This window comes from Solanum pennellii, chromosome 2, assembly GCF_001406875.1.
Source record: "Solanum pennellii chromosome 2, SPENNV200".
NCBI lineage: Eukaryota > Viridiplantae > Streptophyta > Magnoliopsida > Solanales > Solanaceae > Solanum > Solanum pennellii.
This window is the reverse complement of record NC_028638.1, coordinates 57668794-57695099: the sequence shown is the minus strand read 5'-3', so window position 1 is coordinate 57695099 and position 26306 is coordinate 57668794. Positions and strand designations below refer to the sequence as shown.

Here is a 26306-nt window from a genome sequence, read left to right as displayed (position 1 = left end):
TATTTCTTTAATTAAAAAAAACCTCTAGATTATTAACTGTAGTCCAACAAAAAATATCTCCTGGACCACACATCTTACATGTTTTTTTTTGCTTTTAAGCATTTGACCCATGAAGTTTTGATCTGAATTGAAACCTAATCCATTAAACCCATAACTAATGTCATTCCCATTTTCATTTTCCCTTTCACCAAAAGTAGTGTGGATCTATTTATACTAATAAACACAATTTATTTTTCTAGTGCGCAAGTTGTGTGAATATTTTACGTCAGGTGCCACGGATATTCCCCACGTAAATTTTTAAAAATTATAAACCACCATGGATAAAGAATTAAAGCTATTAAAGAAAAGTTTGTTTGAACAAGTAAAACTTGTTTCTTTTTCTTCATTTATTTTTCTGTTTCCTTTTTCTTTTGAAAAGGTGAATGATTTGAAAAGCATCCCCGTTAAAACATAAATACTATTAGTAGTTATGTTTGTCTTTTATATTGGTACTTCCACTTTATAATTTTTTTGTCGACCCTTAGATCAATATATCGGATTTCATATTGATCAATTTGCAAGGTTGATATTTATATTCAGGGTATATATAAATGATGTATCCTAGTATGTATATTTTTAACATCCTTATGTCATAATTATGCTAATATAGCTATAGTTTGAAGAAATTACTTTATAACTATATTTACGTGACCATGTTTAGAATATGTATAATTCGCTCTTAATTGAATAAATTCAAAATTTATATATGCTTACTCTAGCTTGTATATAATTAACTATCATGTTGATTCATTTGGTCTGTATAAGTTCTGAAAAATTCCTAAATGTATAAAATACAAAATTTGCATATACTTACCATGTTTATATATTAACAAGTGAATTATATAAATAGGAATATTCATAGCAAAAGAAATTATAGCTATGAAAAGTAATTAGGCAAACTGTAGCTAAGAAGACTTATTAAATTTAATCTCTTTGCTATTTATGAAATTCCATAAAATTAGAATTGACTAACTTACATTTACCTAAACTACTGCTTTTGTCACAATTAAATGGCTGTAAATTTGTTCTGGTCAACCAAAATAATTGCAAAATATTACTAAGTGTAAATAATAAATTCCCCGCTGATGAAAATACGGACATATTTCTAGAACACCTTACTAGTTTTTCCTACTAGTTTAGTTGCCACCAAATTCTTTTTTATTTTTTTAGTTAACATCCTTCTGTTAATTCACTCTTGGTGGGGTAAGATTATTAGTATAGTAAACTAATTATTGTCGAAATCAATTGATGCAAATAGAATAGACAGGTGAACAACCAAAGATCGTGATATTGAGAAGTTCAATTACATTATTTCGAATACTATGTTGTCAAAGATTTTAGGGTGGTCTTCTCTATTTAATTTAATTAATTTAAAGTAACTGGTAGGTCACTTCCTCAAAAAGAAAAAAATGTAAGAGTACCAATTAAGGGTTTCTAAGCGTGCATATCTTTTTTTAATAAAAAGAACGTGTTTTCTTCCTTTCTTCACCTCTAAGTTAATTAAGATGAGAGAAAGGCACAAGTATTTGTAATTCATACTTACTATTTTTCATGGTTAGCTTTATTTTTCCAACCAGAGAGGAGTCACATCATATTAATATTTTGAGAAGTACGTAGATAAGTCTGGCATGCAATTTTCCACTCAAGAATATTGAGTTTGCAAGTGGAAGTAGTTATCAAATTTGGGAAGATATTAGTTTATGAAGAACGCTATTTAGATTAGATTTGAGTAACTAATCATCCATATAAAACGTGCACACAAGAGAGAACCTAATAATATCCGCGTATATGCTGAAAATAACTTCCATAAAGTACTCTTAATTATACTTCGTTTTGTAATATTACCTTCTTTTGTAAATTGAAATATTCTTTACTTTTGTTTTTGTTTTTTAAACAAGATTGGGTTGATATAATCATGTTCTTTAATATTCCAAAATTATCCTTAAACATTTTGAATGATTGGATGTGATAACAACATTTCTACCTTCATATGGTTGGAATAAGGCTGCGAACCCACCACCCTCCTCAAGCTCTACTTATAGGATTACGTACCACCTTTGCAAAACCAAGGGTTTGTTAGAAATTAATGCTCATCTTTATATGTAGCTGGTAGTGCTGGTTATAGATTTATAAGGAAACAGAGTATCAAAAGCTAGGGCTCCACTTGTTCTTCTTTTCCCTTATTCAGCAGGAAAAATGAAAACAAAAAAAATCAGAGGGAAGAATTGTATTGTACCGTTGCTAAGAGGGCTATGATCCAAGCTATATCCACCAGGCCCCAGGGATGATCATATTTCATAAAGCAGAATCAGTGAGAATACTGTAAGAGTCCTTTGGGAAAATGATAAAATAAGGATAAGGAGCCAAAGGACTTACTGTGCCTTGCACTTTTGTCGATAGTTGGTAGGAACTAGGAAATGCCTGCAATATGTCACTATTTTCTCCCAACTAAACTAATCTCTGCATTATTGCATTTGCTGTGAATTTTTTTTTAAAAAAAGAACATCAGTCCAATTGAGAACCAAGAGCTAAATGGCTCCACGTCGTCAACTTTACAAACCTACAGCACAAACATTAATTCGGAAATGATTATAAGCCGATCCTCCTGTTATCAAGTATTTCAATGTAAAGCTTGAAAGCATAATGATTTCACACAGATTACAAGTTTTTCCCAATATTTGGGGGGAAATGAAGAAGGTGTTGAACCAAGACGTACATTCATACAGGAACATTTAGCCAAAAACCACAATGATTGAACACTTACTTCCAGAGAGCGGTCATAATTAAGCTGAAACTACAAATCTGTACCTATAAACACTAGAGAAAATTGCAGCATAAGATCACCTGCATACAAATATAAATCATGAGCTTTTAGTTTCTAACTCCAGAACCTTATATAACCACCAGATTGTCATAGAAAGGAAAGGAAGATGGAGAATCAACTTTTAAATGGCTTTGATTTTTTTTGCCACATCTAATGCACTATGGTTTGGTGTCAGCATAACATATGCTTTCTTCGTCCCGTCAGGCATGATTGATGTATTTACTTTCTTCAATTCAATCTTAAACAGTTTCTTTACAGCATCCCTTATGCTCTTCTTGTCAGCATCTTTGTGAACAACAAAAACCAAAGTATTATGACGTAATATATTCCCCATAGTAGACTCAGTTTTCAGAGGATATTGGATGACCTGGTAACATTCAAGTTTGTTCCTCTGTGACACACTATTGTTGAGACGCTTGGGATTTCTCTCCACTTTCAACATCTTCTTCCGTTCAGATGAGACTGAATTTTGGATATCTAATACAAGCCTATTGGTTGTTTCATCCGATTTCACTGTAATGGCATATGCTACCCTTTGTTTCTTGGCATCTCCCTCTTTGCGACCGTCAACTTCACAAAATACAGGACACAGAAACTGAGAACCTCTAGCACTGAAGCTTGTCAACATTTCCTGATATAAAAACAGGATCAGAAAACCAATTTTCCTTATAATGCAACTGATGCTGGAAATTAAACCTGTTTTCTAGTCCTTGAAAGTGATGCTGCCAACATTAATATGAGGGATTGTATAACATAGATCGAAGGCCATTTCCATCAGCAAAACCTATTTGTAGGAACATAATATTCCATCTGCAGTTTGCCTTTATTTGTTACCTAAGTTAAAAAAAGAGGGAAGGGCCACACAAATCATGAGAGAAATCTCAATAACCTTCAAGCACCTAGCCACATTTCCTTATAGACGACTATGCATGTTTAGAATTCGCAAACACTCAATTTGAAAAGCCTTGAAGTATCTTATTCATGTAATGCAACAACAGGAGTAAACTAAGGAGAATTAAAAAATAAATAAATTAAGGATATATGCTAATCGACATCTAATTTAACAATGTACACTAGATGATCAAACTATGATAGTGTGAAGACCTCTAAATAAACTTTATGAGAACCACATTTTAGATCCACCAGCTCCACCCAAACCAAAATATATAAAAGAAGTGGGACATAAGCCTACATCTGAGGATAAGCCTTTTTTGAATTTCAGAAATCTATCAACAAAAAATCATACTCCATCCGTCACAACGTAGATGACACTTTCTCTGTTATGGGACGTCTCAAAATGTTTAAAACCATTCAATTAAAAATATTAATCTACACAACTGTCAGAACATTCAATTAAAAGTAGTGTTTTTTCCCATAAAATTAACTTTTCAACCATTATCTAAATATAATTTTTTTACGAAGACTAATATATTATAGAAGTCAAGTTATCATCTTCAACATTTTGTCAAGTCCAACACTATCATATAAACGAAACAAAGGGAGTAAAAAAACTCCAATAAACACTTTTTTAACAGAAATTCACATAGGAGTACTGAAAACTTCAATAAACATTATTACAACAGAAGTTCGCATTTGAAAAAAGAAAAATTAGGACATCATTCACAGTATGCACTTCACAGTGACTCAGTACTATGTTAATTAGGACTTCGGCATAATGCAAACTCCGTTACCAAACATCTAAGCAAAATGTCTGCCCAAACAACACATTATCTTGGGATAGCAAGTATTCCACATAGAAATACATGTCAAAAATATATCATAATCCCCGATATAATAATCATGCCATTTTGGATAATATTGGGTATAATCCCACTTGTAAGGTCAATAACGCACAGAAGCAGATGTCCTTTAAACAATCAATTGTCAAAGCAAGCATTTTAAACCTCAAAATTGTAAATTTTGCTTTCTCCTGATATAAACAGGAGATAGAAGTTAATTGTGATAGCTACTCTTCTCATCCTTTCTCAATTTCAAATCACTTTCTAAACTTGACTCATACTATAGGATATATGTATTGTTGCTCTGATGATTTAGGAAAGGATGAGAATGTCAATAATTAGCGAAAGGAAAAGCACGTTGAGGGGAAAAGGGACATCTCTAGGTGATCATCCAAAAAGGAAGAAAAGAATTGTCCAAGGCATGCAGCAGACTCATTTTTTGCCGAATAACAAAACTTTGATCTTCCCTTTTGACAAAAGTGCTGGGTCCAAACACATTTTTTATGATACTATCAAAAGACCAGGTCAATAATTTTGAAGATTCGTATAGTGAGCACCATGGCAAATTGAGAGCATAGCTAAATTCAACACAGAGAACACATCAAAAACAGAGGAGATTACAATGAAAGATAGATAGTTTTTTGAGCTCAATATAATTGACCACATGAATAGAAATCTTAAGATCATGGAAAAAGAGTTGCTGAATGATACCCAATTCTTTAAGCATTTCATCTAGCACTTCTCTTATTTCAAGACTTTTCTCTTCGGGACAAACATAAGATATTTGAGTTGAGCAAGAATAACCGTAAATTGTTTCCTATTGGAAGAAGGAAAAGAATAAATGAACAAATGAACTTTAACTTATGACATATTATGGTTTATGCAATGATGATTACCAGTTATTTTACCATTCTCGATATTTGAAGGTTATATCATGTTCCTTTTTATTAGTTATTTTAACAATAAGAACGCGATGATTCTCTTTTATCTCTGGAAACTAAGTCATAAAGACTGAGTGCTCTATGGCCCCAACCGGAACAACTCTTTACTTCTAGGTAATCAATGTCTAGTCAACCTTGTACCTCCAACATTTGGTAAACTTGTCAAAATCCTACTAGCTATTTGCCATAAAATAAAGAGCAATGCAATATTCCATGTTAAATCGCTAGGGCGTACGTCATTGGAATAACATTAGTCTCAAGGGAGATCCTAAATCCAAGCAATATGCATTATATTATGATTGACGAAAGCACTAATGTTGAGCAAAATGTAAAGCCAGGCTTTGAGCTATCTCTTACATCGCAGATAACGTAATTGTTGTTTCAACCTTGAGTATTCCCACTTCAAAATTGAGTTTACAAGCAGTGATTCAACAATTAGAAGAAGATAACGATACAATATAGCCATAGCTGATTAAACATCATCCAAATAAACATCTAGAAATTAGACATAACCGGTAGTGTAAAATATAACATGTATAAATGTCTGATTGTAATTGGAAGGGAAAAAACTCACATCGCTGGTCTGATGGAAATTGCCGAGAAAAGAACAGAGGTTTACAGAAGAAGACGACTTATTAAAGGAAACAAAAGCCAAAGAAAACGTAGCCCTGGTGATTGATGCTGAGTAACTGAATATTTGATCCTTACGCCGGCTGGAACAAACAATAGCCGCCGGAGTGGCTATTGCAGTAACCATTAGACTTGAGCGGCGCCACCAACTATAGGGCAACAAGGAAATCCAGAATAGTTTAAAAAAAAATTAGGGTTTTGGAGAGGAGAAATAGCGAAGGAAACAGGCCATCTCGTTGATGCAAGCCGAACATTTCACGAGGCACTCCACGAGAGAGAGGGTGATTCGCAAATATTGTGCTTTAAATTTTATTGCATTTTGGTCCCTGTATTTATGTGTTACTACTAATGGTTTTTGATTTTCTAAAATAATAATAAAATAGAGAAAGAAATGATTTCCTCTCATAAAATTCCTCTTAGCTTAGTTAGGTTGTTGTATTAATGCAGCGAAAAAAAATAAAACACTGGATGTCGATTACACATATATACCTTAATGTAAAATAAATAATGCAGCGAAATGGACATAACGACTACAGCATAATTCTATCATAAATCTAATTACATGCATATATAGCTGAAATTATAAGATGACAACATGTAATTTAGGATACAATATAATATAGTTTTGATAAAGAAATTAATTGTCGTCCACGGTACTCAGAGCTCTGTATCTCCCTCTAGATCTAGGACCAGGGATAGGAGGAAGATTTGATATTTTCACAAAGTTACCAACTTTCACTTCATCTAAAGAGTGCTTGCACGAAAAGATCATACAGAAATAGCTGCTCTTCTTTGATCCCTTAGACGATCCATTATTATTATTATTATCAATACAAGGCCTTTTGCTGTTTCCGAGAGTAGTACTTTTTGAGCACTCAATTAACGCTGTAATAAAGGGGTCATCACGTAGCGAAGAGCTTTTCTTAATTATTGCAGGCCGAAAGTCTGCACACGGAGGAGGAGGCGGAATCTTTTCGCCGTTGAAATGATAATTTGAGGAAGAGAAATTTTGGTGGCGCATGAAATATTTAGATACGCCAGGTGAATCTTCCCATGAAAATGCTATACTACTATTTCTTCGTGTATCAACTATTCGAGGACTCATTTTTTCTGTGTGTTTGGCACTAACTGATCATCTTTGCTTTTAATTTTAGCATTCATTTGTTCATTTATATTCAGCAGTATAGCTTAACTATTACACTAAGATCGAGTTCCTTGTCACGGCCAGCAATTGAAACGACATCAAGAGAAGAAAAAAAAGACTATTTTGCTTGCAGACGAATTTAAGAGGTTAATTTGTAGCCTTACTTCCCTTTGTTATTTGCTTCACTTTGACTTAATACCCCTTATTATCAAGAAAGGAGTCTTAAATTAAACTCTCCTCCCTCCCAACTTATATGACATAGTTAGAATATTGAGAGTCGATTAAGATATTTTTTTCAAAATACTTTTATACATCTTTTACTAGTTATTTTAATTAATTGTTATTGTAATTTATAGTGCTCTTTAAGTTTTCGAATACATAAATTTTATTTTAAAAAATTTAAAGTTTCTATATTTTAATTCATGGTCAAAAATTTGAAATAATGAGAAAATGATTTTTTTGGTCAAATGTAGTTGTGCAGTGCACAGTACTCCATCTTTTAAAAAGAATGGTTTTGTTTAAAAGAAAATGATTCATTTTCATTTTATCTATATTTTAACTTCAATTTTTTAACATGATATGTTTAAGGTTATAAGATTACAGTGCATTTTGGTATATTTGTGATTTGATATAAATTTAATTTAGAACCACAAGATTAAAAAAAAATAATTTAAACTTCGTTCCAAATCAAACTAACACATTCTTTTTAAAACAGAGGAAGTAGTATTTTTTTTTGACATGGACCATCGCTATATCGTTCAATAATTACTTGTTGACAACATGATCTGCATCCAAAGAAACAGATTAAGGTAAAATGTCACCATCTTTTTTTTGTTTCTCTGATATGTATGATCACTTTTGATCAAGACATCTTTAGGTGAGATGGATGATGTTCTTCATTCAAATGTTCTTGTAATAATAGTTACTGTACTTTAAACTACTCTTATGGTCTAAAAACAGAAAGAGTACTTCGAACAAGTTCTCAAAACATATCAACTTAATTTTCAGTAAAAATCTAACATAATACTATGAACAGAAGTATTTACTCCCTCTATTTGTTTGAATTAGAATATGTAGTTTTTGAACTTTCAAAAATCAAATTAATATATTCGAAAACTATATATAAAAATACTATGAATCAAAAGAGTTCATTTGTGATCAAGCTCTTTTAAGAAAAAAACAGAGAGCATATTTTGAAGCATATCAAAAGAAAACTGTGATATGTACAAACCTCTTTGACTCTCCGACTGATAAATCCGTCAAATAAATTGGAAGGGTTACAATTTGTTGTATCAAAACCATTTAAGAATGTGTGGAGAGTAATGGAATAAAAAATTATCTGATGCTTGAACGAAAAACGTGATGTAAAATGCGAGAGAGGGACTACTGGATGTTTGTTATTTCAATCAAATATCCTTACATTTTTTTCTTTTTGTTTAAGCATTTGATACCAAAAAAAAGAAAAAAGTTAGCTCAATTAATTTAAATTTGTATGTGAAAGGTTCATTAAAAATAAAAGTCAATTTTTTCATACCAAGAGCTTTAACTCGAGATCTTTATTAAATGATAATGAATTAAAAATAAATTGTTGATTTATGATTAATCTCTTTTGAAAAAAACAACAGAGAGCATATTTTACCTTCTTAATTGACATCATCTAGCTAGTTAATTTAATTAGAGAATCTTTAGTTCTTTAGAGTTGAGGCTTCACTAGAGTTGGTGAATTGTTTGTTTTTTATCAGCTAGCATTATAACTACTTTTGTGATTTTCCTAAAGATAAGGTTTGGTAACAACTACTCCAAATCATTATATAGAAATAAAAACATGTATGTGAAAAGACGATGGTTAAACTGACAATCGTACGTTAAATTGCGCCATAAGCAAGCTGGTTGGTTGGAGGTACCAATTAGTCGAAGATATAAACTTGGTCCATAAAATGAGTTTTGGTACCACCATGAAACAAAATATCCTGCATGCCGCTTTTTAATCAATGAAGAGCTTTATGACATAGTGTTGATCTTGTCAGGTGAATCTAAAATTTTAAATTTATAAATTTCTATATTAAAAAGTAAAGTAATTGTAGTATTCTGAATAAATAATTGGAAAAATTATGCGGATAAGAAAACTTATACTATTAAATTACTCATCATAATTATAGTTTGTTATAATAATCACTCGCGACTAACATTATACATTAATTACGTGGGGTGACTTCGAGTTTGTATAATTGGTCATGTTTGTATATGTATAATTTGCCAGGATATACAAATAAATATGTATAATATACAATTTTTTAGCCTATATACGTATAAAATTCACCTCTCTCCCACTCTCTGCCCTCTCTCGCTCGCCTCTCTCCTCCCTCTCTCAATTTCGCTCGCCTCTCTCCTCCTCCCAATCTCGCTTGCCATTTATACAAATGTATATGTATAATATACAGTTATATACAATTATATACATATACAATTCATCTCTCTCCACTCTCTGCCCTATCTCGCTCGCCTCTCTCCTCCCTCTCCCAATCTCTCTTGCCATATATACAATTACATATGTATAATATACAATTATCTAACCTATATATATATATATATATATATATATATAAAATTCACCTTTCTCCCACTCTCTCTCCTCTCACCTCTCTCTCCCAGTCTCGCTCGCCTCTCTCCTCCAAATAACATGTAGCTACAATTGTAATTATCAAACTATAGCTATAGAGAGTAATTAATTTTTTTCTAAGCTATATGTGAAAGTTTTCCTAAATAATTTATACATTCGGTGAATTTCTTAATATAAATCATGAACGCCACAAAGGCTTTTTCCTCAAGAATTTATAGCGGAAAATATGGACAAATTAATGAGAAGACTTTTCACTGTCAATGATCAAAATCAATGGCGAATTCAAAAAATTCGTTCAGGGGATCTTTGTATTTTTTTGAATTTAAAAATCACATTTTTAGCATGTTTTTTAAAATTAAAAAAAGAAACTAAAAACTAGAAAAAAACAGAATCGAAACACAAAAAAAATAAAAAAGAGAAAAAAATAAGCGCTATCTTGGAAATTCAAATTGGTGACGTAAAGCTAAATTTCGAAAGGAGTTGTCATTGGGTTATCAATTTTTGTTATAAGGGGGCTCAAAATATATATATATATATATATATATATATATATATATCTAAAGAAATACAAAAAAATTACCTAATATATATTGTGTAATTTATACCGAGAAAATTTAGATGAACCTTGAATCCACGGTTCGGCCCGATCAAAACTTAGATTAATTGTGGTTTGCACATTATATTGGAGGAGATGCATGGAGTATCTGCAGCGCCAAAATTAAACTTTTTAAATTATCCGTACGACAAGTTAGTAATTTGCACCCTCAATATCTACATGCTAAAATGCTTATACTATGATTTATCATTAATTAGTGTTATTTAATTATATATCATAATATTAAATAAATTCTATATAACTAATGTATTTATTAGTTAATACCCTAATAAAAAGTGTCTTAATAAAGTATTAGTAATACATAAATTAAGGTATGTATTATTTTTGTAATGTATCCTACCAAATGGCCGCTTCATCCTCTTTGTTTTGGATATAATAATATTTCAATACTTGTAAGTAGAATTTTTATTTTTATTTATCAAAATAAAAATAATCTATAGAGGATTGTAAGAATATGTCAATGTAGTGAGATTTTTTCGATTTTTCTTTCCAAGCAAAATCTATATACAAACAAACATAAAGATACTCAATTATTTCGAACTTCAATTTAATACTGTCGAGTCTTTTCCCTTTTCAGCCAAATATTGCCCATATACGAAGTAAAGAGACAAAGGGTAACCAAAGAAAAAAAAAAGAAACAAAGGGCATACATAGTGTATTAATCATAGGAGTAGGTCTAAAATGATTCTTTAATTTGGAAAAAGGTTAAATTTTTTCTTAAATTATGTGAAATAGATTATTTATATCATTCATTATATTTTGGAATAAAAAATACCCCGCTGTTATCCTAGGAGACCACAAATACCCTCAAGAGTTAACACCCCAATTTTTTAGTGACGTGGCAAGCCACGTGGAGCATTGACAACTAAGATTCACTACAAAAGAGCTTGACCTTTGTCGCCACAAAATCCCAAAATATTGCCACTAAAGGTTATGAGTGATTTTTAGTAGCAACTAAGGCTTCAACAACCATTCGCTAGTAAAATCTATTTTTTCAATAGAAAAAATATAATAATTAATTTTCAATTGCAATCTAATTTTCTAAAATAAACAACTTGCAATATAAATATTATTACGAAAACCATCAAATTTACTTTTCGATTTTAAATCTCCTACTATATAATGCATCATTGTACATTTTATACATTTACATATAACATAAAAATAAAACATACAATGTCTTCAAACTCTTAATCGATATTATCTTTTATTTTTAAAAATAATGAAAAAAACACAAAATTTAAAATTTAATGTTGAAAAGTTTTAGTGACGATTTTCTGGGCTTATGTGGCGACTGTTGTCGCTGCTAAAGGTCTAATTTTATTGTAGTGAATCCTGGTTGGCAAAGGATTAGTCCCATATGGCTTGCCACGTCAATAAAAATTTTAGGTGTTAACTCTTGATGGTATTTTTAGTCTTTTAGGATAACAACGACGACATTTTTTATCTCAAACACATAATGAAGGGTATAAATAATTTATTTCACATAGTTCAGAGACAATTTTAACCATTTTCCCTTCTTTAATTATATTTTTGTTATAATTTTTTAAAATTTTTAAAACTTACCAACTTGATTATTTAACTATTGTACTTTTATAGATTAATCTTTTAAATATATAAAAACTTATCAAGGTTGGTTTTGTCCATATTTTTTTACAAATATTTTGGTTGTATATGAACAGAACTCTTCATGAAATTAAAATATAATCCATTCCTAAGTTCTTTCTCTATTCCCGCTACTTTTTTTTCAAATTACTTTTATAAAAATATTAATAACATCAACTATTCGATATACTAACGAGGAAATAATATATAAGTCTCAATTTTATTCAATAGCGAAAAAAATGAAACATATAATTGTTACTAATGACATGAATATGATGTATACCCTTCTTTGGCAGTTAATGACTCCTAATCAATGCAATATTTTTAAATTTTATTATTCATACAAAAGAAAATAAAAGATTTAATCTTATTACTCAAATTTTTCTACGTAAAATAGAATGATAGAAATAATAAAATCAATCTAGTTTTTTTAAAAAAAAAAACTAAAAATGAGTTACAAATCTACAATTTTATAAATTACAACGGCTAAAAAAATTAAAAAAATTTATGTCAATAAAGTCATTTTTTTTTAATTCAACAAATAATATTTTTTTCTTTTTATAATAAAGTTTAACATATTCAAGTTATTAGTATCAATAATATGCTTCATTTTATCGTTTATCGAATAAAATTTTGATTCATTTTTTCTTCGCCGTAAATTTTGTTTTGAATCGTTTAGAGAAAAACAACATAACTGAAAAAATGAATTAAGGATTTAACTTTTGAGACATCAATTCTATTAATACAAACCTAAGTAATTTGTATAAAAATGGACAAAGAACGAATTGATGAATTTTTAAAATACTTGAAGGACTGAAGTTGATAAATATAAAGTTAAGAAACTAAAACTATAAATGTATATGTTAAAGAACTAAAATCTGATTTTGAATAAATTAAAGGGAAAAGGTTCAAATATGCCATTGAACTTTCAGAAAAAACTCATTTATGTCATCAGTTAAAAGTTCGGTTCATTTATGCCATTACTGTTAAAGAAAAGGCTCATACATGCCATTATCTTTTAACAATGATTTTGCAAAATCATTTTTGACATGTAACCAATTATGATCGGCCACATGATCAATTCTTTTTATTAATTTTTTTAAAAAATAATTAATACAATTTTTATTTAAAAATTTGATAACATGACCAATTATAATTCGGCCACGCATCAATTTTTTTTTAATTCAATTCATTTTAGAATTATGATTTTTTTATTTAAAAAATTGAAGACATGTCCAAATTACAATTGGTCACATGTCAAAAATGACTTTGCAAAATCACTTTTTAAAAAATAATGGCATGAATGAGTTTTTTCTTAAACGGCAAATTTTAAACGGATGGCATAAATGGACATTTTCTAAATGTTCGATGACATATTTGAACCTTTTCCCTAAATTAAATAACTAAAAACCACAAAATAAAGTTAAGGGGCTATTTAGGCTTATCCTTATAGTTGAGGCACTATTTTTGATAGTTTCTCACGAAGTAGACCAAGTTTACAACTTTGTATCTGGTCCAAAGTATTGGCGTTGTAATTAAGCCCAAGTAATAAAATCCTATGTCATGTTGAAGCCCAAACACAGTCCACCTTCTTAGATTTGAACGCTAGGGTTTTCTCTGTGTATAAAGTGTTCTTCTATTTCAGATGGTAGTTTGAGGCGGTGAAGACAAAAATGCATTCCTGAGATGATTGTAATGCAATAATTTTCATCAATTTGATGACTACTGTGCGTGTCGTCTGAGCCTATCTTCTTTGTTTTCATATAATTTTTGTTAGTATTTGTTTTTTGAAGAGGCAATGAAGAAATCAATCATTTCTCGATGCTGATATGTAACTATATCAAAGTTATATACTTTTTTGATGACCTATTTGTGCGTGTCTGAGCCTTTGTTTGCTTTAGTTTTCATCAATTTTGCTTTTTGCCATAACTGATCTATGGTAGGAAGGAGAGTAATATCATAGTAAAAACAATGAATTTCCCTTTGGTTTTGTTTTGAATGTTGTTAACAATGGCTTCACAAAAAGAGTCTGCAGCAGGTGCCGGTTAATGGTAACCCGTCTGCCGCATGAAGCCTAAATGTATCCAAGATGAAGATCCATTAGAGTTTGTTGTACTTTGTTGACACAATATCTTGGATATATTTATACATAATTCTTCTTTTAAGGGCATATCTCAGACAACGGGTATTTTCTTCTTATTTGAATGAGAAAATACCTTTTGCACGGTGCCTATATAATGCTACTTATCACGATTGGAGGATGTTCTTGTTTCTCTCCAGCATTCCTTCAAATTAACAGTAGCCAAATTATATGATGCAGTGATGAGATAGCTAACACGTAAGGAGATCTATTTTAAGCTTTGGATCTTCGATGAAATTTTCTTGTTACGCTTGGCTTCTGAGCTTTATTTCTTAATAACAAAACCTGATGAAAAAAAGCAGGGACCTAGCCTTTTTTTGTGAATGGGTCTCTCGTAAACTTCAGGGATATCAAAAATTGCATTGTTATTGGGTGAACCACTTGACTTTATTCATGATGGAATGGTTCAGTAAACGATGATACATTATAGTTTTACTAGAAGAAAATTGAAGTATCAAAACCCTATTCTTATGAATTAAATAATTGTTTTCAAACCTGTTGAAAAAAGCAGGGATGGATTGCCTTTAAGTGAATTGATCTCTCGTAAACTTCAGGGACATCAAAAATTGCATTGTTATTGGGTGAACCACTTGACTTATTCATGATGGAATGGTTCAGTAAACGATGATACATCTTCTTTTGAGTATTCATTTATTTTACATTGAATAATTATTTCGTTCATGTTGTATTATTTATATTTGATTTTTTTTCCATTTATTTGTTGCAAATACTAACCATCTCGACAGAATCTAATAGAGGATCACAAGTTTGTGTAGCACCCAACGAACTCGTGTGGAAACTCTTTGGCTCAAGGACAATTTCTCAATTACACAACTGCGGACTCAAATTGATGCTTTAATGTTCTTTCTTGTGATCTAGGTTTGATATTTTGATAGCCAATGCATCATGTTATATGGATTGGTTCTGGATTTATTATAATGTTTTCATTTCTGAGTGTATTTACATTGGTAGCAGATGTGCTATATTGGATTTTAAGAGTTTCCACATTATATGTAATGATTAACTACATCACAAAGATTGTAATTATATATTTTCATATTTATGGATGAAGTACTATTTTATTGACATTATAATACTTGAAAAAAGAAGCACTGTTTAACATGTAGCACGTCAACCTTAATCAAGTACATTGAATGAAAATTGGTTATTCCATGCCTCTACTGTTTACCATGTATTGACAAGCAATAACCAGAAAAACAATGTTAAAAAGAGACTAAGAGTAGAACCGTAGCTTGGAGACTATTAAAACTTGGCAGCCAAAATACATTTGGCAATCAAAGCTGCGGATCACTTATTACAATCATTGCTCTTTTTCAAAATTTAATGGTATATTTGAACTTTTTCGAATAAATTATCTACTTTCAGTACCATCCTTCTCTTTGTTGAAGAAAACTTTCTGGTAAACTGCGGGTAAAGCACGTTCTATAGCAACTCCAGCTCTGGACAAGTTCGAAAGGACAACAAATAAAAGAAAGGTTTATTGAGCAATTGTCATACTAATTACGAAGCCCTAAACAGCAAACTAATTACATACGAAAAGTCTGGAACTGCATTTCCCAATTTGCAAAATAACTTGTTCATTTAATATAAAAACCTCCAATAAGAAAACTCTTAGAAAACGAGAGTTCAACATTGATGTTACAGGGGAAAAAAACAAGGTGGTAACAATCACAAATACTTTTGAGTTCTCTGGACGGATAAGCTAACCTCAAATGTCCGTCTTAAGTTACAACAACTAGACATACCTGTCAAAAGTCTGAGCAAAGGGGAAAGTAAAAATAAGGAGGTAATCAACAAGGTAACTTTCTACTGTTCTGGACCTGGCGAGAACTGCTAGTGTTTGTTCTTAATCAAACACGAGACTTCCATTGAAGGAATACACACAGAACTCGCCACTGTTAAACCGATCACCTCATCACACATGCCAATACCATCATGAACCTTCTTGCTGTCGCCTCGTGGACTACTCCCTGAACTGCTGTTTGAGAGTGAAACAAAGGTCGTCTTCTGCAGAACACCTGTGGGAGATGATCCAAATGAAGGACTGTTATCCCAGACCTCAGTTCCCAGGTTCAAAGCTGAGACACTTTTGCCATCTCCGGAATTACCTGCAGTACTATTCAGGACTTCTCCTAATGGACCACCAAGTGAATGTTCCCAGCATACTGGTACCCAACTAGCTGTCTTTTGCATAGGTTCGCCACAGCTACTTGTCATTCCTAAGCCCATTTGGATGGGATCAACATTACAAGATACCCTTAAAGGGGAAAGCGTGAGCTTCTCTTGCCGAGGAGAACTTGAAGATGATGCGAAATCAGAGGCAGTCATGGGAATGGACATGGACAGTTGAGTCCAGTCTTTCAGTTGATCTGGCCAACATGTAGAGGCCCGGGACGACTGTTCCTTGGCCCATCCATCAATGAAATGGTGAACTGGATGTTGTTCACTTCGTTCTTGGTCATTGAAATTTAGGAAAGCAATAGGATTCTTAGGATTTACAAAGGAATTTCTTTGCGAAGGATTAAGAAGGGAATCCGATGAAACTAGTCCAAAATTGGTCCGCGAGGATAGTTCAACTCCATTATGTTGCTTTTGAACTGAAATAGCTGAGTCCTTGGGCTTCACACAAATTGTTGGAGATATCACAGAGGCACCTCTATGACCTAGCATTCTGTCATATACATAGTTTTTCTATAAGGATTATGTCATATGCAGACTAATCAATTAGGGCCAAAGATTAATAAATATTTTATGAATTTCTAGTTACTTTTTCCTTTTATTCCCAGCAAGGTTTTCGGATGGTAAAATAGTAAAACCTAATGTTGACAATTTTTTCAATGAAAATCAAGTTTTCAAGTTATTTTCAAGTTTCTGTTTAACACCTTACAAGAAATCAAGGCATCCATTTCAAGATTGACAAGGACATGAAAGCATTAAAATGGGCATATCAATCAGCTTTCAGGACTTCAATATTTAGTACCTGTTAACAAGCTGCTCAGTGTTAGGATTGGCAGCGCTGGGCTGCAAGCTATTTAATTGCTGCTGAACAGTACCAAGGCTGTTGGATGCGCCGCCGTTATTGAGGAGGGTGCCGCTGCTGGATATCACCGTCGCTGATGAAGAGGGTGCAACCGATGCCACCTTTGAAGTGGTGGATCCAGAGACAGCATGGCCATTCTGTACTTCCACATGCTTTCTTGAACGATGACGGCCTCTATTTATGTGTCTTTCACAGTACTTCTGATCAGGGACAGCTTCTCGAGAGCACCGCCATTTCTTTCCATCTGTTCGACGACACCTACCAGGCTCAGGATCAGTGTTGCCAGCGAAACCTAGATGGAAAGTACCCCATCCCCCTACATGTACCACAAAGTAGACAAAAGATGAACAAACAAACAGAAAAGCAAAAAAAAAAACACAGAAAAGCAGAAAAATATAGGAGACTAATATATCATTGGTAAATAACTTTATGGCACAACCGGTAAAAAACTACGCAAATGTCCTCTAACCATTTGAAAATTAGAAGGTCCGATGTAATTAGCTATGAACATTCTGTACCTCACCTAAAATGTGAGACGTTGAACAAATATCCCAAATATTAGGAAAACTGAAGAATACTACTGAAATACGCCAATTTTTAAGAGATAAAGTTACTTCTGAACTGTATGCAGAAGAATACTACTTTCAAATCATTCGTCACAAGATTGATTCTTTAAGATTAAAAAGAAAAACAGAAAGTATGGATAGGAAAGACCTTTTTTAACAATATTTTTCATGCTTCCTAAAACAATGTATATCTATCACAGAATAAGAGTATGCTATTAGGAAATCCTAAATGTGAAAGCACGCCCCAGAATATAACACGAGAAATCACAAATTCAGGTATGGAGATACTTCTAAGCAGATATATAGGATTAAGAAATGGAACTGGATTAGCACTAAACAAAAATCATTAGAATCCAATATAAGGTTCCAGTTGTCTAAGAGATGATACGCAGTTCCCTGCAAAGTAACTAAGACAGATAAGCAACAAGGAGTAAGACTCTTTGGAGTTGTTTCATTCACGGCCTAGTTATGAAGCAATAACTGGCATACAGGGATCTACTGTAAGTGGTGTCAACATTTAAGGAAGTGGATAAATAAATAAATCACTCTAACAACAGCATTTTTAGAAAAACACAATTCAAGTATAATATTACAACTCTCCTCGACAAGTTCTCATTTTTTAAAATGTATTCCATATAAATTACAACTCTCCTCGACAAGTTCTCATTTTTTAAATGTACCCATAATAGAAACTTTATTTCTATATAATACCCCAAACAACCAAACAACCACTCAAAACCTCATTATTCATTAGATTCTGTAAGTCGGTCTTAATCAACTTCACCGTTGAGAAAGCTCTTCCCTATTAGGTAATAGGTAAAGAGTTAAATTAAATAGTAAAACCAGCATTACATGTGCTGGTCCATTTGGTTTTGCTACTCCATTTTGGGGCAGAATGAAATAACCAAAACCTGGTGGCGAAAAAATAACTTTCTGTCAGAAGAAAGCTCAAAAACTTCGAACCACTAAAGTTGGGATACAAACCCTTGACCTAAATGGTAAAATGGATGCCCTTAACCAACGCGCTGATAAAAAATACAATGTTGTCGTATACTGAAGATCCAACGCCGTACAATGATAAATTCATACACAACCACCACACAAATGGATAAGATCAAAAGCATATTCTATTTTGGCATAATCGATGTCAATACTTGATAGGGGAAGTGACAAATCTTACAATTGGAGGAGGCATAGGGATCAGCTGACAAGCCAGAAAATGCATATGGGTTCACAGACTTCTTAATAGGAATAAGCAAGTGGTGAGGAACCGGGATATTAGCCACGAAATGCTTGTAGATCAAAGCCTGATGTTCCAGCTCCATCCATTGTGAAGGAGTGAATGGACCTCTGAACCTGGAGAAAGAGCCAGGCGTGTTTTCATTTGACCCTCCAGAAGCATAAGCTGAACAAGCTAAGAAAGTAGAATTGTTAACTTTTCTAAATAGAACTTGAACAGCATGGTTAACTCCAAATCAAAAAAGTGAACAAATAGAATGATTACTTAACCAAGACATATAAGGTTGGTTGAACTTCATAAATACCTGAGACTCAAATATTATTAAAGTTCCATTTTTTCTTTCCTTTTCTCTCTCTTATTTCCTTCCCGCACTACATTTACTTTTTTTCTCCTTAAATGATGTGCAAAATTTACCCAAGATGGACAAAAAACACACACCAAATTTTCCACCCAATATAGGAGATATAATTAACAAGTTCAATTTTTTTCCTTTTTGGGGTTAAATACCTTTTTCTTTTATTGACAAGACAATCAGAATCTACAGTTTTTCTTTCAAAAGACCCATCTCTATCCGTGTACAGGAAAATAAATTAAACATCTAAACATGATTAAAACAAATCTTTTGCAAATCATCGTCAATAACATCTAAATACACAGAATGCACCACCCAAATAAAAATTTAAAAATAAGCAGATAACGATATTTGTGTTACCTGAAGCAGCTCTGGTGTTGTAGGATCCAGAATCAAGCAATGGGAAAGGAAGATTCGTAGATGAGTGTTGAGCAGAAACATTATTAGTAGAAAGAAAAGGGATTTCTTCAGACTTATTAGATGAAAAACTGAGCATAGTAGAGTGACCACGTCCATCATTTGGGGAATCAGATCTCATAAACAAAGTAGAAGTAGGGCCTTGCTGTTTACAAAAAGCAGACAAGTCATCTGCAGGTTTAGGGAGTTTAGAAGGCCTCCAAATATTGTCATCACAAGGCCCAGATCTCTGTTGTTTCAGTTGCCCAGATCCATTACTAGTCTCAGATTGTTGGGCAGTTTCCATTGTCATCAACCCTCCAAAATCCATAACTTAGAAAACACCACTGTATGAAAGCTGCACAGAGCATGAGTTTATATAGGGGAAATTTCTGAGAGAAAATACAGTAGGCGGAAAAAATAAGCAGAGAAGTGAAACAATGGTTGTTTTAAGTATTTGGAGTCTGCTTAAGAGATTGATAGATAGATAGAGAGGACAAAAGGAGTACAAGGGGCAAAAACCATCTTCTACATTACTGTAAACACACATATATATATCTAGTTTTGTTTCCCAATAAGAAGCTCAGTTTTGTACTCGCTTCTCCGTTCCTAACTCATGTACGTTAGTCAAAATTTTTATAATTTTAATTTATAAAAATAGAAAAATGGATTAGAAAGAGTTTTTTCTTATAATATATTGTTTTTAGTGCTATACTAAGTGAGTGTTAAATAACTATATTAGTATAAAAGTAGTAGAAACATAATACGAAGTTTCACTAAATTAATTAATATTATAGTTTTGTTAAAAGTATTGGCCAAACTTGCCTTCACTTTCATTTACATCTCCCAGAATTAGAAAGAAAGTGACGTGTTTTTTTCTTTTGACCCCATTGTGACTTGTAAGTTACATAGGTCCATGATGTTTCTTTGTACTCCGTACTAGAACATTTTAAGAACACAAAATTAAGTATGATCCAAGTTGTTTAATTTGAATTTTTCAAGAGAACTTTTCCAGCAAAATCTTACATTAGCCTAATGAAATTACACAATTAAAATATTAAGTACTAAAAAATATTTCACATATTATTAATATTTTAAAAATATTATAAAATAAATTACGTTGAATTCAAAATTAATTATATATCTTAATATTATCAAACAAATCATTTAAGCATCGAGAATTCAATGCATAGAATATACATAAAGCAAATTAAATAACATATCTATAAAACTTCTTAAAGGACTAACTCTTTATGACATTCTACTCGATGTATTTTCTTTTAAAAGTTCTTAAATTATTTGACGCAAATAAGATTATTAAACTTTTTAAATAAAAGACTAATATCTATAACGTATAGTATTTACTTCAGGCTAGTTTTACGTATTGAATCGGCCCATATTTTCTTTAAATACTGTGCAATTCTTCGGCCATAATTTTTATAGTATGTTGTTGCCCAACAATTTTCTTCAAAGTTTTGATGACTTAGACATTAAAATATTAAACCGATATACTTTTCACTTTAAACTGCGGTGTCTTACGTCATGTATTAATATATAGGAAAAATAATGTTTACTTAAAGAATCATAGCACGAATGCAATAAGAATATGATGAAATTAAAAGGAAAAAAAGCGATTAAAAGAATGTAGATAAATTACTACTATAAGTAGCTAGCTATTCCTATTAAGGAGTAAGGAATATAATTTGTCTTCATTTTAAAATGAGATAAAAGTGTATTAATATGACGAATGGACAAGAATAGGAGTAATGATAAGTAATTTGTTTGTTGCTAATCAGTTAGCTATACGACATATACTATAAATAAAAGATGCAAAAAAAATTGTCATTTAGGAAAAACAATGCGTTACTTTCCTCGTGGGTTGAGGCTCATGCCGCAGATTAGGTGATAAATATGCCGAATCCAACTGCCGCGTGGCAAACATGCAGATCAACGACAATTCTACTTGTGCTGTGTAACGCCGTTAATTCTCACTACATTTTAAATTTAGTTCTCTTGAGTTTTTGGTTAAAATAATTTTAATTATGACTTAAATTTAATATAAATAATCTCAATTATGTTTTAAATTTAATGTAAATTTTAAATGAATAAAAAATATTTTTATACTATTCAAAAATCAATAAGAATCATTCTTCAATCTATTTTTGTCAAGAAACTAATTGAAAAAATAAAAAAATATTTTTTAAAATTTGATTATGTCTTCTTAGCTATATCGAGAAAATCAATGTTATCCAAAAAAAATAAGAATATGAATAAAAAATAAATATTTTTTTTTGCATAAACAAGTAAATTAACTTGCAACAACACATAAATTTTAAAATATTTATACAGCAGGATCCATGGTTTGAAAGATTATTAAAAAAAATCATTTTAAAAATATAATGTGCCACTATTTAGCGATTCTCTTTAATAAAAAAAAATATATGATACGTATATATTACGTAGACAATGCAATTTACATTTTATATAATATATAAAAAATACTGTTAATTTATTGAAATTATGTACGCATTTTTTTGAGAAAATTAAATAATAATTAATTTATTTGAATTTTTTAAAAATGGAGTTGTATTTGAACAGTTTTTTTGCAAAGAATTTTAGAATTTAAATATATTTTGTCTGAATATTTTAATCCTTAATTTCTAAAAATAAAAAAATCACGCAACTTAACTAGCTTAATCGTGTGTACATATATTTATTCGACTTGACACATTTTTTGTTGATGACTTGAGTTTTTTTTTTTTAAAAAGACAGAAGAATGAATCTTGTAACTTTTTGAATAGTGTAAAGATATTTTTATTTATTTTTATAATATAAGGATATATTTTAAATTTAGATCATAATTAAAAGATAATTTTAGCCAAAAATTCTTCTTTCTCTTCTTTAAAAATTTATAATCGTACAAGCCAAATTCTTAAGTAATTAAAATATCGCTCCATCCATGATAAAATTTATATATATATATATATATATGTATATATATATATATATTATCATATAATTAAAAATGTGATTTTCTTTACTTAGAAAGTCACCCTCATGCCTCTATATTTGATAAATAAATTTCTTATGTAATTGAAAATTGTGCCTTCAATTAAGATATGAAACTTTAATTAAAGCCCAAGATTTGGAAAGAAAAAACAATCCAATATATGAAAATTAATTAAGCCAAAGAATTGAACTGATCAAATGCTAAGACAAGAAGATTCAAAAACACTTTCTTTTCCCTTTCTTTTTGTTTATGCAGTGGTAAGAGTAATTTGTACGTAAAGCATGTGAATCCAACATAACCTATAGAGAGGATGTGCGGATCAAAACCCAAAGCATATCACCTAGGTAACGTTCCATGCTCCATCACTTTCAAAACTGTCTAAATCTAATATTTTCCTCGGTCTATTTTTAATCATCATGATTTTTATTTTTAGAATTAAATTATATAAATTTTAATAAATATTTTTTTGCTATATTAATATGTAAAAAATTGTAATTTATAATATTTTTTATATAATTTTAAATATTTTAATTTTTATTTAAAATATCAAATTACATAATTTAATTTATATATTTGATCAATTTAACTTTCGAAAAATCGTAATATCCAAATAACAAAGAGCTATCTGCGTCATTAAGTGCGACTCCATCACTTTTTAACATTATTAAATGTTTTGCAGGTTTACATTAACTTACTCAAAATGAAGTGTCCGTTTTTCATCAAGATAGCTAACTAACCCACCCTCTATTATTACATTCTACAAGGCCACAATAAGTTGGTGGGGAAATAAATGAGAGATATTCTCAAGAGGACACATGACCTAGAAGTGTGTGGTGGTCCAATATTAGAGTTATGTATAGGATTAGTATATTCGTCGAATGTAATTTTTTTTATGTTTTATTTTTAATATTACACATTATTTATACAGGAATAGTAGGTCATTTAATGTATTTTTTTTTAATATTTCATTCTTAATATGAAGTATTTATTTTTCAAGATTTAATGTTAAACATCATTTAATAGCAATAGGGCTGTAAAATACATAGATTAAGGGAGTATAATTGAATAGGAGTTGTAAGTCAAAAGGAAAAAGAGTGACTATCCAAATATAGTGATAACTATCATGTAGCTAGCTTTTCAACTATTGGCTCCTTAGTATCTTTATTGCCATCATGGTTTGGTGGCGAAGAATTATGAAATTTCATGTTTAAATATAGGTATTCGACAAAATAAATACATGTAAATTGATAAAATAAAGGGACTGATTTATTTGGAGGAGTGTTTAACATATTTATTTGGATATGGGTGTGACATATATACATTTTCATATCTCTGTGCGCATGGGTGTGATATTGTAGACCTTCAATTAATTAGTGCAGAGTAATATACATGAAATTAATATTCAATCCACTGAGATTGCATAAAAAATTTTAAATTATCAAATCATATTTGATGTAATTAAACATATTATTCATAATAACATTAACATATAAAATTGTAAATCTTTTTACTCTTAATATTCTCGAAACAATTTCAACATATTTATTTGTTTATTTGTTATCAAAGGAGTCAATAATAACCTCTAATAACTCAGGTTTTGGGGTTTTGGAGCTTAAAAGGTTTTTGGGGTGTATCGTCAAAATAATCGATAAAGTTATTGAATTGACATCTTTCGTCGAAAAATTAATCAAAATAATATGCTAAGAAGTTAAATAACATATTTTGAACATTCTTAAAATAATAAAGTGTTATTGTCTAGTGGTTCTTGGCACACCTGAAAAGTTCTAAGCATAAGGTGATCGCAAGTTTAAATCTCACTTATTACAGCCTTTTAAGTTTTTTTTTTTGAAAAAACTTGTGGCTCTGTCACAGTGTAAAATTGTGCGTTAATTAGACATTCTGAAGTTGGGAAACAATTTGGTTGCCATATCTAATAGAGTAGGACCACTTGATGAATTTCGAGTTTAGTGCTATATTCAACGTACCCACCTTCAAATACATTAAAAAGCTTACATTCTAAGCAGATTCTGTTATTGCTCCCATCCACCCAACATATGCCAATCTTTGTTTTTTTCTGGACACAACACACCCCATTCCATTTCATCTTCTGCCCATGTTATCGCATTTATTCACATTTCAACTTGCCCTTAAAAACTTAGCCAGGTAAATAAGTAGCTTACAGCAAAACTCAATACCCCATGTAAGTATTAGTCATCACTAGGTAGAGTGGACCACAATGATTATTCTCAATACTATTACACCGGCATGGCTGGAACTGATTATTCGATGGTTTAATAGTCTGTTTGTATGTAGTATGAAGAAATTTGTATTACCTATTCTCTGTCAACAAACAAAATCACAAGGGGATTTATGACAAAACACTCAATTCTTTATTTGTCCAAAACTTTCTATTATATATGCAAATAGGTAAACTATTTGGCATTTAATTAGTTCCGCTAGCAATAACGTCAAATATAATGGAATATTTTCTCTTCTTAAAGCAGTACATACTAAAATTCACCAATGAGAGTAATATTAATATAAATAGGTGTAATTGTCCGTGTTTATAATCTAAATTTTGCGAATAGATATGTTCGAGAAATCGATGTATTGTGTACATGGATCTTCCTCAGCTATTAAAAAATTGATGGCTTCTAATCGATTAGAGAATAAAGGAAAAAAACTCTTAGGTCTGTAGCATGATATATAGATATATCAATTTTCTAGCTATTTTTAAGTAGATTGAAATTGTGCATGGCACAGATGAATTTTTAGATTAATGTATTAAATAAAGAATTGTGTTATTATTGAGTGAACTAATTTGATGAATTATGCTTAAAGATTGATACCAAATAAGTGCAAATTGATAAGAGTTTAACTTTGTAAGCAAGAACATCTAGGTATATTTATATGTGTAGTGGATCGTATAAGTTGCTTTTTTTAGGTATATTAGTATGTAAAGTGGATCATATTAATTGTTTTTTTTTCTCCACTGTTTTTCTTTAATTCTGGAAATTTAACTTCTTGGATAAGTAACAAACCAAATTCGGTGACTTACCTTTTAATTTACTCATTTACTCTCTCGTAAAATATATTTTCTCAGGTCAATTTCATAAAAGTCAAAATATTTAATTGGGTTACATAGATTTAAAGTCTTCCTTTTATTTTGTTTTCTCATTGATTAGTTTATTTAACTTAGAAATGAAGTCTTTCAAAAATTTTGTTGTATGTATTGCTATTAAATGCTTATTAAGAGAAATACAAGCAATGATTGTCGCTGCACAACCAACAAAATACAGATCATAACATAGACATTAAGAAGAAGCAAACTTGTAACTCTATTTTTTTGGTTCATACTTATGAAAATTGTTTCAATTGATATT

At 30.8% G+C, this 26306-nt stretch overlaps 2 protein-coding genes, 1 long non-coding RNA gene and 4 other non-coding genes across 11 annotated transcripts; 5 read left to right on the top strand and 2 right to left on the bottom strand.

The window, feature by feature from the left end:
• Positions 1–1888: 1888 nt before the first annotated feature.
• On the bottom strand, positions 1889–6471 carry LOC107009498 (60S ribosomal protein L23a-like). Of its 4 annotated transcripts, none has more exons than XR_003576277.1 (5): positions 6118–6471; positions 2983–3494; positions 2804–2883; positions 2416–2599; positions 1889–2301 (listed from the first exon to the last, which is right to left on the bottom strand). XR_003576277.1 is itself a non-coding variant. In XM_027914246.1 (3 exons), exons 1-2 carry the CDS (start codon positions 6298–6300, stop codon positions 2985–2987), a joined length of 693 nt encoding a protein of 230 aa, XP_027770047.1. In that variant the 5' UTR covers positions 6301–6471; the 3' UTR covers positions 2626–2883; positions 2983–2984. The 4 variants fall into 4 exon arrangements, 1 of the variants encoding a protein (XP_027770047.1); XR_003576276.1 differs by having other exon boundaries at positions 1889–2094; positions 2276–2301; positions 2804–3494; positions 6118–6470; XR_001455419.2 differs by having other exon boundaries at positions 2804–3494; positions 6118–6470.
• A 7197-nt stretch (positions 6472–13668) lies between these two features.
• On the top strand, positions 13669–15384 carry LOC114076039. Its single transcript, XR_003576320.1, has 2 exons — positions 13669–13885; positions 15045–15384. It is a non-coding gene; the product is annotated as an uncharacterized LOC114076039 (long non-coding RNA).
• LOC114076194 lies at positions 13952–14047 on the top strand. Its single transcript, XR_003577073.1, has one exon. It is a non-coding gene; the product is annotated as a small nucleolar RNA snoR126 (small nucleolar RNA).
• LOC114076224 lies at positions 14472–14565 on the top strand. The gene has a single exon (XR_003577097.1). It is a non-coding gene; the product is annotated as a small nucleolar RNA R24 (small nucleolar RNA).
• On the top strand, positions 14591–14725 carry LOC114076186. The gene has a single exon (XR_003577065.1). It is a non-coding gene; the product is annotated as a small nucleolar RNA snoR74 (small nucleolar RNA).
• On the top strand, positions 14800–14933 carry LOC114076188. The gene has a single exon (XR_003577067.1). It is a non-coding gene; the product is annotated as a small nucleolar RNA snoR74 (small nucleolar RNA).
• A 487-nt stretch (positions 15385–15871) lies between the features above and the next one.
• On the bottom strand, positions 15872–20490 carry LOC107009136 (growth-regulating factor 1-like). 2 transcript variants are annotated; one of them, XM_015208410.2, is made up of 4 exons: positions 19878–20490; positions 19106–19339; positions 17300–17675; positions 15872–16990 (listed from the first exon to the last, which is right to left on the bottom strand). In XM_015208410.2, the coding sequence occupies exons 1-4, from the start codon at positions 20242–20244 to the stop codon at positions 16153–16155; spliced, it is 1815 nt and encodes a 604-aa protein (XP_015063896.1). In that variant the 5' UTR covers positions 20245–20490; the 3' UTR covers positions 15872–16152. The 2 variants fall into 2 exon arrangements, with proteins under 2 accessions (XP_015063896.1, XP_015063897.1); XM_015208411.2 differs by having other exon boundaries at positions 19106–19330.
• Positions 20491–26306: the final 5816 nt, after the last annotated feature.

Excerpts from the sequence above, each read along its gene's own strand:
- LOC107009136 (XM_015208410.2), bottom strand. The coding sequence starts at position 20,244 with ATGGATTTTGGAGGGTTGATGACAATGGAAACTGCCCAACAATCTGAG. Across the intron at positions 17,676-19,105 it reads TCCCTATGCCTCCTCCAATT|GGGGATGGGGTACTTTCCAT; the intron begins GTAAGATTTGTC and ends TGGTACATGTAG. Across the intron at positions 16,991-17,299 it reads ACTGAGCAGCTTGTTAACAG|AATGCTAGGTCATAGAGGTG; the intron begins GTACTAAATATT and ends TGTATATGACAG.
- LOC107009498 (XM_027914246.1), bottom strand. The coding sequence starts at position 6,300 with ATGGTTACTGCAATAGCCACTCCGGCGGCTATTGTTTGTTCCAGCCGG. Across the intron at positions 3,495-6,117 it reads ATTTCCATCAGACCAGCGAT|GAAATGTTGACAAGCTTCAG; the intron begins GTGAGTTTTTTC and ends TTTTTATATCAG.